A 12,671-nucleotide genomic window follows, 5' to 3' on the forward strand; every position below is an offset into this window, starting at 1 on the left:
TTTTCATTAAACTTTCAAACTAACGGCAAAAATTTTCTCTTTTTCTACCACATTTCTTCATCTGTATTTGAAGCATTGAAATATCAGCCAAGAGATGCACACACTGTGTAGGATTCAAGATATCTAACAAGCCCTTCAACGTCTTAAGCCTAACGCAATCAGCCATTTTCATCACCCTCTCTAAACTTACCATTAACCCTTTCAACGCCACCTCTACTAGCCCATCCAACTGATTATTTGAGTCAGAGTCACTAGTGCAACCACTTGTTCTCACTTTAGTACTGCTATTTAGACTTAAGTATAGCTACATAACTGAATGAAAAATGGAGAAGTTAAGAACCTGAATAAAGGTCAACAATGAGCAAACAAGCAATCACCGATGAAAGGAATCGCTGTCGCCGAGGTTGTAGTCGTGAGTCGTAACTCATGAATCCGACCGCCGCAACAACCAAGCAAAGTCGTGAGGGTTTCTTGAAATTCTTGTCTGTCTCTAAGCGACTAAGCCTAAGGGTAAGGGATTAGGGAATTAGGGGTTTTGGACTTTTGGGGCGTGAGCTTAAAGTTATTAGGCTAAAAAATAAAAATAAAGTTGGGCTTGGACTAAACTATTTCGGTATACCGAAATACCGAAGTATCAAAAATTCAATTCCGTATACCGTACCGAACTACCGAAATACCGGTAATTTCTATACCGAAATAAACTGAAATACTGAAAAAATCAAAATCGAAATACCAAATTAATTCGGTTCGAAATTCGATTTTTCGAATTTTATGCCCATCCCTAGTCGACATCGACAGTTACTAGTGGTCCAATAAATCAATATAATAAAGTAGACAAGTATGAAGTATGGTAATTAAACAGTGAAAACAAATATAGGTTCACGATACGATCCTCAACTAAACAGTAAAGATAAGTCCTCAAATATCGGTTATTTCATTAAAGGAGTATATAAAGGCCACCACCAGATAGATCCTCATATCTCAAGTCAGGAAAACTCACAGATTACATCGGCTTCTTGTCAAATAATACGCACGATTCTGCCGAGGCGAGCTACCCGATCCCATAGGAGTATGTTATGAAATGCCGAGGCAAACAGACTGATCCCATAAGAGTGTGCTACAATAAACATGCTGAGACGAATGACCCTATCCCATAAGAGTGTATTACAATAATCATGCCGAAGCGAACGACTCGATCCCATAAGAGTGTGTTATAATAATCCTGCCGAAGCGAATGGCCAAATCCCATAAGAGCGTGTTACAATAATCCTGCCTTGGCGAACGGCCCGATCCCATAAGACCGCGTTACAATAATTCAGTCGAGACGAACGGCCTGATCCCCTTAGAATAAAAAGCCTTAATGTGTCCTTGACCCCACTCACGAATATACATGTGAGTTATGAAATTTAATTTTTTTTCCCGATGAATACGCACAATGCAGAAGAAATTCGTAAGGGAAGCACAATTTTCCACGGCTAATCACGTAGCTCGTTAAATACCTAAAATGGCAAGTCCGATACTCTACGCGAGTCTAGTCTCATGTTGAAGGTAAATTAAAGCAATTAAACAAGAAATGATAACTCAATTGTTGCAAATAAAGCATAGCGCGAATGTAAGTCTACCCGGACCAAATCAGGAATTCTAGCATACGCACAGATACTCGTTACCTCATACGTGCGTTGCTCTCACAACATGTAGCACATAACAAATATAACACATACAGGGTAAATTCCCCTCACAAGGTTAGACAGGAGACTTACCTCGCTCCAAAATTTCATAACCGTCTCCAACGCCTCTCTAACACATCAAACCGATGCCCATCGATCTGAAACTAGTCAAACAACATGAAACTAATAAAAATATACTCCAATACTCATAATTAATCAATTTATAACAATTCCCAACTCTGCTCGAAAAGTCAATTAAGTCAACCCTCAGGTCCACGTGCTCGGATTCCGAAATCGTTTGAAAATAAACATTACCTATAACGCCACGAACTCAAATATATAATTTATTCTCAATTCTATGTCCAATTTCGTTGTCAAACTCCAAAAATTTCACATTTTCCACTTAAATTCTTGAATTTACAAGCCTAAATTCGTGTATTTAACTCACAACGCGTAGAAATCACTTACCACATGATTGATGATGATGAAAATGGCACTCAAAAAAGCGCACCAAAGTCGGCTCCCATGGAAGAAATGATATGAAAATGAGCCAAATATCGGTTTAAAACAAGTCTGCCCAGGCCCGACCTTCATCGTGTTCGCGAAGACCTAGCAATCCACTGCATCGCATTCGCGATGAACAACTCGCCCCTATCCTAGAACTCCTCTTTCGCGTTCATGGTTGTCTTCCCGAGTTCGCGAAGGGCAAGCTGCCGGCCTAGCAATTTATCGCGTTCGCGACTACCTTGTCGCGTTCGCGTAGGGTAAAGTCCCCCTGACCCCCAGTCCTTCTTCATGTTTGCGACTCTTTCTTCACGTTCGTGAAGCACAAAAAGGCAGTCACCAATTTCCTTCTTCGCGATCACGTAAGTCAATTCGCGATCGCAAAGCACGACACCAGAACGAGCAACCAACACCATTAGAACACCTAAACTTGGTCCGAAACTACCCCAAATCACACCTGAGATCCCCGGAACCCCGTTCAATCACACCAACCAGTCCCAAGTCATGACACGAACCTAATCGAGGCCTGAAATAACACCAAACAACATCCAAACTACGAATTGATGATCAAAATCCTTCTTTTAATTTTCAAACATTCCAACTTCGACGAACGCGTCTGATTCATACTAATATTCTGGAATGACGCCAAACTTTACATACAAGTCACAAATCACGATACGAACCTATTCCAAGGCTCGGGACCTCAAACGGACATCGATAACACCAAAGTTCACTTCAAACCAAACTTAGAAAATTCTAAAAACATCAAAATGCTAACTTTTCACAATGAGCGCTGAAATGCTCCCGGATCACCCGATACTCAACCCGAACATACGCTCAAGTCCGAAATCACCATACGAACCTATTGAAACCTTTAAATCTCGATTCCGAGGTCATTTACTCAAAAGTCAAACCTTGGTCAACTCTTCCAACTTAAAGCTTCCGAATTGAGAATTTTCCATCCGAATCAACTACTAACTTCCCGAAATTCAATTTCGACTACGTGTACAAGTCATAAAACATGAAGTGAAGCTACTCAAGGCCTCAAAACCGCTGAACGATGCACTAGAGATCAAAACGTCCGATAGGGTCATTACATAAACTATTACTTTTCCTCCAAATAGTTCATTGATATCCAATATATCTCTAATACTCTAGGAAATTGTTCGATCCTTTGACGCTTAGCCATAAATGCTTCATCACATATTATCAATTTGGCTTTCCTTATAAATTTTAGTATTATTGCTCTGCTTTGATATATTTTGTGATGATTATTCCAGTTGTTTGAAGATGTATATTAAATCTAAAGTGAGTTGTACGACTTCATAATAAAATTGTTGATGGTACACCACTTGTTCTTATTGCTAACAGTATCATACCTCTTGATCTGACATTTGTAAGTAACGCATGACATATGAATATTAATTCGATTCCGGCGAAGGCATCTACAAAGGGTAATCCCGTTATACCATAGTCAACTCTTTATAATATAGTCTTGAAAACTTATTTTTGTTCAGGATCTTGTATGGCCTTCTTAATACTATATTAATCTTTTTTCTTTGTGATCTACTTTTTTTAATCTTTAACGCTATTGTTATAGAATACATTTATGTACCCTAAATTTATTTATTTTTAACTTGAGAAATAATTTTACTCATATGATGAATTTAAAAATAATTAAGATGGATTCTCGTGCTAAATAATTAATTAAATTTTTGATTATTTGGTCTTAAGATAAAAAATAATTTATTTTCTGTTGATTCAGATTCTTAATATTAGTTCATCTCTTATTTTAAATATTTAACCGTAATTATAATTTTATCCACCATAAATTTTATTTTCAAAGAGTAAAAAGATCGATTTGACATTCCACTTTTAGATCCTTATGTTTGCAAAATTATTAGTGGTATTGACTCTTACCAACCTTTTTCTTTCTCTTTCTCATATATTTATATTCTTAAAAATTTTCTTAGTTGTTCTTTTATAATTGGATATATTTTTCAATATTACACAAAATAATAATAATAACAAAATATTATTTGAGTAGGAAAGCAGTTCAAATAATAGTAAAAATATATTATCATGGGGATTTTTTTCCTCAATTTCAATGCTTTATGCAGTCCATTTAACATTTTTTTTTTTGGTATTGTATATTATGGCGTGATAATATATTACCAATATAGAGGATTCTTACGAAATTGATTTTATTAAATCTTACTACATATTTTTAAGAAGAATTCAATAGACAAAATTTTATTATTTTATAATCTTAAATATTAAAAAAATTAACATAGAAGTTATTGTAGTCCAAAAAATAGGTTATTATAGTTATGTCTTTTCCCTATGAGTTCTTCTATTTAATATTTTAGGGTTATTTAAGTCTATCAATATTATATTCGTACTTTTATAATAAATATAGGCTCTCCTTTTTCTAAATGGATTTGGATAATATAATACATTCTCAAATTAAATTAATAATAGGACAAAGTAATACGTTTTCTAATTAAATTTGTAATAGGAAATTTTTAAGAAGTATATTATAAAAGTAATAGGATTACATGGCTAAAGGTATTAGGATTATACTAATAGGATTCCTAAAGGTAATCATATATGATTCCTCACGTGTATTATGTTCTAAAACTAATAGAATTACAAGGTTAATGTCTAGAATTCCGGTTATGTCCTTTTATTGCGAGTTATTATGCTTAATATTAATATGTTATTTTTGTAAACTAACATTATATTCATACTTTTATAATAAATATAGTTAGATTATACACCAATAATACAAGATACAAAAAGCTTGCAATATTATTAAAAAAAGTAAGGTACAATGTAAAATTACTATATAAAAAATAGGGTAAAAAATAAAATTAGATTATTTAATAATAAGGAAGGGCAAGATGAGACAAAAAAAGGTAACGACGCAACCACACTAAATCGGTCATTCCATAAAGTGACACTTTTCGTCGTATATGTAATAAAAGATTTAATGATACGATACAATAAAATTTAAGTAATAATCAAAACAAACATTATATCTAAAGTAACAATACGGTACAATACAACATGTAACAACCATCCAAACAAGCTGTCAAAATTCACGTGAAATCTACCACATTACTTGCGATTGTACATCCATGTTCTCAACAGGAAGCTCGCGCTGCTCTTCTCATAGTACCATATTACATTACACATTGTTGATTCGTTGAACTTGTTAGATCACCATGTAATTTATCGGGATGACATTTTGTCCCAAGCTTTAGATTTTGGTTACATGTCACAACATTGGGTTTCAATGTAAGGCAGAGAACAATGTCTCAGGTGCAAATTAAGAACTAAGACTACAGCTACTTCCCTACTTGCAAGTTTTCTTCGGTTGAATAGTTTGTAAAGCAGCAGCAGCAATTTAATTTCTTCTCCTTTGCAATTTAATTGCCTCTCCTTTATATACCTGCTATAATATAACTGCACTAACTCAAAGCTGATTTGTTCATGTTCAACACCTCAAAAGAGCCAGTTATGGCTTATATACAAGCAACACCTTTAATAAAAATGATCATCATCTTAGTCTCATTACATACCTCTCTATTTAGCTAAGAAAAGGGAGAGAAGCTTAAAGGTACAGGAATGTTGGGTGCTTAGATCAACTTGGAACATAAATTCTTCAACACATAAAGTCCAAAGTATTGTGGCAAAAACTTTGCAGATTTATATTTGGGAAGAAAAATAGCTATCTGTTCAATTGAAATATCAATAATAAATAAGATATTGAAGGGTGTCACATTCAGCAATACTGTAATAAACTAAAAACTAAAGTAATTATTAACTCTCAGATAATGAAACATCAAATTTTGCCTGACCATTATAAATAGTACATTCAGATAGAAGGGAATACATCTCATTATTGAGTTCACTGAGATTAATGTGTAATATAAAACATATAAGACGATTTCATGGTGGCTATGAGTAATATATAGCAGAGATATGATGAACCATCTTCTCGATACCCTTCTGACTTCTTGTTCATAGTTATGTTGCAGTTTCTTTTCTTTTTTACTTTGCTCCTTGTAAATGATTAACCTCCTGCTAACCAATTTGAATTTGGTATAACTAGTCAGCATCCAATGCTCCCTCCATACATATTTCCAGGGTTAGATATGTATCAGGAGCACCATCTCATTTCATCATGACCAATACAACTTTTACTATCAACGACATCCTATTACATCATAATACTCCAGAGAGAGCAGTTTAAGACAACTGATATATCATGTTTCGTATTTTTTCCACTTCACTCAATATTTAAAACCAAAGTTCTTCTACGAGTGACTTATCTTACACCCCAACTTGACATGTCAAATCCTCAGAGAACTGTTTTTCCACATTGCCGTGCAATTTCTCTAGAATTCTCCATGTTACAGAATCAGGTTCTAGTCCATTCTTTCTCATTTCACCAAGAATCTGATAAGCTTCTCTCTTCCAACCCAACATGCAAGCACCATTAATAACAATGTTGTAATTGACGACACAAAGAGTAACCCCACAATCTACCAATTCATATAGGAAATCACAAGCATCATTCAATTTGCCAGAGCGACAAAGCCCCTTGAGAATGGCTGCATATAAGTAACTGTCATGAATTCCCGAGGGCCAAACAACATCGTTCCAGAATCTTTTGGCTTCATCAACTTTGTTGGACTCAAACAACCCGTCTATAATAATAGTATACGTCGTGCAATCAGCAGTGGTGCCACCACTTACCATGCTACTGAAAACCTCCATAGCTTCATCTAACCGATGTAACTTAAACAACCCTTGGATAACTGCATTATATGTCACAACACTGGGTTTCAAACCCTTTTCAGGCATAACTCTATGCAATAACTCAAGAGCTTCTTCAACTTTCCCGAGTTTTAAAAAACCACTAATAACAGTTGAAAATGTCACACCATCAGGCGCACAAAAATTCCCCGTCCTCATATCTTTGAAAACCTTTTGAGCCTCTTCAATTCTTCCCATTTTGCAGAAGCCATTAATAACAGTATTCAGGGTGATCACATCCGGTTGACATTGAGTTTGAAGCATGGTTACAAGGACATTCAAAAGCTCAGTTGGATTATCAACAGCACAAAGAGCTCTGAGATATATGTTATAAATCCTTGTTCTGTCAAGGTCTAATGTCTTATTTAACATGACATTGAGGACTTCCTTGGCCTTAACAAGATCATATTCACGAATCAAACCTTCTACCAATAACTTGTAAGTAAATTCTGAGGGTACGTAGCCAAATTGGATCCCTTCCTCCAACAACTGATACGCCCTGAAACAATCACCTTCTTTGACGAGACCATGTACAAGCGAATTATATGACACTAAGCTAGGATTCAACCCTCTTTTTCTCATCATGTAAACTATCCTAGCAGCCCCATTATACCTTCCAAATCTACAAAGAGAATCTATCATTTGGGCATATACAAAACCCTCGGCCACACTTTCACCCTGAGGCATATCTTCGGCAATATTAAACACTTCATGGAAGAATCCTTCCCTACACAAGGAATTGATCACATCACAGAATGCTGCATTTTGAACATGCATATCCTCTTCAGTGAGCATCACATCCCAAAGCTTTCTAATCAGCTGTTTTCCATAGTCCACATCCCTCTTTCTCAGAACCCCGCGAATCAAAGCGCTATAACTCAGCGCATTAGGTATAACTCCACACTCAGACATTTCATCAAACAGCTTCTCTGCTTCCCCAACCTCACCAACGTCACAATACCCATTGATCAAAGTTGTATAAGAAACAGCATTAGGAGAATGCCCTCTCTTTCTCATATCAAAAAACAACTGATGGGCATCTGTAGTTCTCCCAAAACCGCAAAGCTGATGGATCAGACGGTTGTAATTCATTAACGATGGCACAAACTGAGGTTTCTGGCAGAACAAAGCGGAGATAACACGTAAAGTCACTTGTGGAGTAGCCGCATGTAGCAAGCGAGCAATGAGAACATTACAGGTGCGCTCATCGGGGACAGTATAATGGAAGGAAACGGCGAAAAGGAATCGCTGGTGGGCTTCGGAAAAGCGGTGAGTATCACAAAGAGCGTGAACGATGCTGGTGAGATTAAGAGAGTCAGGACGGTAGCCGTGAAGTCGAAGCTCGTCGAGGAGTCGGAGAGCTTCGTTAACATTTCCGTCAATAGCACAAAGCTTGTGAATTCGTCTGGTCCAGTAAGTTCTGTCATCGATCAAGTTCCGACCAATTTCAAATTCCTGTGTTTCAGCGCTTTGTTGTTGTTGTTGTTGTTGAGGAGTTAAATGGAGCTGATTGGGCTGAATTACAAAAGGTGAAAGATAGGTGGAGAAGAGCGAAAGAGATGAAGTGCAGGTTTTGCCAGAAAATGGAATTTTGCAAAAGCGCATTATACAGTACTAATGCACATGAGGTCGCTCCTCCGGAAGTTTAGTTGTTCAAATGATCTTAAAAATGAGTAATACTGTAAGATAGAAATGAACCTTGTTGGTCCAATGTTCAAAGTCTACTTCGCTCCTTCGGCCCATGAGGTCGGCCCATGCTCAATTTGCAGTTTCTATGGATGGTTGTTACGCGTAAAAATGGCGTGGGTAGCCACTATTTAAGGCGGTATTTATTTTTATCCAACAATTCTAATATTGAGCAAAAATAACCGCTACTCTATTAAAATTAATATGAAAAGATATTTTTACCCTTTCTTCTATCTCTTTTCTTTCCCAAACCCTTTATCAAAATTTCAAAACCCACGCTTCTCTCTCCAGAACTTCATCTCGTTACTTCTCTACCTACATGCAGTAAGTCTTTGCCATCTTCTCTGCATCAAATACATTAAATTTCATTCTTGGAGGGAAGATAAGCCATATCACAGGAGAAATTTCAGTCCCGAAGATTGCAGCTGTGTCAGTACTGGGTTTAGTCCTGAGCTCACATCCTTTGTCCAACGTCATCTGTACTCCTTTGTCATCTTCTCTACAATGAACTTGTCGATATTTTTCGTGAATCGAATTGTATGTTTTCTATTTTGCTTTTATGTATTTTTTTTTTTGTATATCTCTAATTCAGCGATAACATTGGGGCATAATGCTGTGTTTGTGATCAAGTATATGCGTCTTAGCAGTAAAAGTAAAAATGTCCAAAATAATGATTATAACTTGATTCGCTGAGGAATACGAAGTGAATTTTCTGAGAAAGTTATTGAGAACCTTTTGACATAGAATCGTGTTTGTGGTTCAGTCAATATATTGATTATGTAATATGCAATCAGAGTAGTTCAGTCATTGAGAATTTTGGCTAAAGATAATTTTGTATGCTAACTGTGTTTAAGAATTTTGCTAAATACTTGTATTTTTAACTATGCTTCTATTAAAGATGCATCTAGTTAGATCCTGAATTTTTATTTTTTAGTTTAAATATTAAGGACATTTTAGAAAAATAGTCCTAATATTTACATTCTATTTCTTTCTTTGTAGTGTGCTAATGGAAGGAGATCGTGTTTTCGAGTTTGATGATTGGCGTAATTTGATGAGCTATTGGAAAGGATATTTTTAGTATAAAGAAATAATAAAAAATTTCTTGTCGAACACGCAATGAAAGAAGTTGAGAGATGGTGTTTTCGAAAACTTTTTTCGATTGGAAGGTGTGAAATTATGTGGCAAACTTATTCATTGTGTGTTGCTTTCTGAAATTGTAAGCAATGACACAAACTCAATGACATTTAAGGTTTTTGATCATCAAGTGAAGTTTACACGTGAAGCCTTCCGGATAATTACTGGGTTGATGTGTTCTTCTTTAGTGGACTTCAAATTTTTTAGTGAAAGAGATAATAGGCTTTCTAAAGTCTACTTCTCTGGAAAGGATAGAATTGAGTTAGGCAATTTGTGGCATTTTATTACTAGTCACCCATCCGGAACAACTGCATCATTTGTAGGCAGTGACGACGATGCGGTGAAGTTGGCAATAATTTATTTTGTTGAATCTGTGTTGATGGGGAAACGCAAGACTCGGAATGTGTCTGAGCGAGTAATGGAAATCATTGATGACGATGAACTCTGCTCTTCTTTCAATTGGGGCTCTCTTCGTTATGAAAAGTTACTCAAATCATTGAAGAATTACTTGAAGCCCAAACAAAATACTTCAGACAATGAGAATGAGAATGAGAATGAAAGAGAGAAACAGAAAGATAAAGAGAAGAACAATTATACTATACTTGGCTTCCCTTTCGCCTTCTGTGTTTGGATTATGGAAGTATTCTCAATTTTTCAGGAAAAACCATTTGTGAACTTCAGAAAATGTGGGTTCCCTCGGATGCTATGTTATTCAGATATGAATTCTCCGTATTATGACAACCTATGTAAAAAGTATTTCCATAATGAAAAAGTAAGTTAATAGGATTATTAGCTATCTTTTTGTTTATGTATTTTGGTTCTAAATACTTACTCCCCCCCAAATATAATAGGTGTTTCAGTTGCTCGAGATGGTACAATTTATTTCTTCTGAAGAAGATGAGGAGCCCGCTAATGTGCATGTGCAATTATCTCAAGATCAAAGTTCAATGCCTTCAACATAATTTGATGAAGGCTTGCTTAAAGAAATTGTTAATGTAAGTTTTCTCTCTTTGAATACCATTAATTTTTTATTTGCTTATTTTTGCTTAAGAGACTTTTTTGCTTTTATGGTTTTTGATTTAGAGATTATCGGAGAAGTTCAAAAAGGATTTGTAGGCAGAAAGTGTTAGAATACATCAAAAACCTATGTAAAAAGTATTTCCATAATGAAAAAGTAAGTTAATAGGATTATTAGCTATCTTTTTGTTTATGTATTTTGGTTCTAAATACTTACTCCCCCCCCCAAATATAATAGGTGTTTCAGTTGCTCGAGATGGTACAATTTATTTCTTCTGAAGAAGATGCGGAGCCCGCTAATGTGCATGTGCAATTATCTCAAGATCAAAGTTCAATGCCTTCAACATAATTTGATGAAGGCTTGCTTAAAGAAATTGTTAATGTAAGTTTTCTCTCTTTGAATACCATTAATTTTTTATTTGCTTATTTTTGCTTAAGAGACTTTTTTGCTTTTATGGTTTTTGATTTAGAGATTATCGGAGAAGTTCAAAAAGGATTTGTAGGCAGAAAGTGTTAGAATACATCAAAAAATAACTTTATTAGAAAAAAGGATTCAACTTCTTCCATTGCGTGTTCGACTCTAAGGTTAGGACTACCTGTCCTTAATTTTTGAGCATGTAACTCTAAGTTTAGGACTACCTGCCATTAACTTTTGAACTTGTAACTCTAAGTTCAGGACTACATGTCCTTATTTTTTGAACTTGGAACTCTGAGTTCAGGACTACATGTCCTTAATTTCTGTGCTTGTAACTCTAAGTTCAGGACTAAGTGTCCTTAATTTTTGAGCTTGTAACTTTAAGTTCATGACTAAGTATCCTTAATTTTTGAAGTTGTAACTCTAAGGTTAGGACTACCTGTCCTTAATTTTTGAGCTTGTAATTCTAAGTTTAGGACTACCTGTCTTTAATTTTTGAACTTGTAACTCTAAATTCAGGACTACATGTCCTTATTTTTTGAACTTGGAACTCTAAGGTTAGGACTAAGTGTCCTTAACTTATAAGCAGCAAACATTCTGATTCTTATTTTGAATACTATCTCACAGGATTTAAAGAAAAACCTAGTGTCAAAGGTTGATACTTTATTGAAGCTTCTTGAGAAACCTCATGAAAGGAATAAAGAGAGAGAACCTAGTGTTCCAATTAGCAAAGATGCAGTTAATGATTAATGTGACGATACAGATGTACATCTAGAAGATCGTTATGAAAGCTTTTATAGAGATATGCATCTAGAAGATGAAACTGATATGGGCATCAGAATTAGGAAAGGCTAGATAGAGTTTTTGAATTTGTTGTCATTGTAAATTATATTCAATAGCGTAATAAATATTAACTGTTTTGCGCTTACAAATGTGTGTAGAATCTTTTGATGGAGTGGAATTTCAAGATGGAGTGGAATGTCAAGATCAGGAAAATCCAAAAGAGAGAAGTGTAATAAAAATAATTTGTAAATCTGGAGTGCAATCTCAGGATGTAGAAAATCCATTGGGAACAAGTATAAGTGAGATTGTATGCAAATATGTAGTCGTTACAACGATCTATCTACACCTCTTTCCCTTAAAGAGAATTTTGGAAATCAAAATGATGCTAATCATGGTTAGATGAAATTTTCATGATCTATTGCATGTTAGTTTCAGTAAACTATTAGTAACAAGTATTAATTGTAAATGTTACAGAATCTTTTGAAGCTGCAAGGAAAGAAGATGGAGTGCAATCTTAAGATAAATATACTGAAGGAACATACGATATGTCAACTCCGTCAGTTCTTAAAGAAATATCAGAAGATAGGGTGGACAACATAGGTATTAAGTTCTTTCTTTGGAAAATTAGATTATTTTGAATA

At 35.1% G+C, this 12,671-nt stretch overlaps 1 protein-coding gene across 1 annotated transcript; it reads right to left on the reverse strand.

Moving 5' to 3' along the window:
* Positions 1-6,006: 6,006 nt before the first annotated feature.
* On the reverse strand, positions 6,007-8,658 carry LOC107805054 (uncharacterized). The gene has a single exon (XM_016629030.2). It carries the CDS (start codon positions 8,598-8,600, stop codon positions 6,510-6,512), a length of 2,091 nt encoding a protein of 696 aa, XP_016484516.1. The 5' UTR covers positions 8,601-8,658; the 3' UTR covers positions 6,007-6,509.
* Positions 8,659-12,671: the final 4,013 nt, after the last annotated feature.

Source organism: Nicotiana tabacum, chromosome 4 (assembly GCF_000715075.1).
Source record: "Nicotiana tabacum cultivar K326 chromosome 4, ASM71507v2, whole genome shotgun sequence".
NCBI lineage: Eukaryota > Viridiplantae > Streptophyta > Magnoliopsida > Solanales > Solanaceae > Nicotiana > Nicotiana tabacum.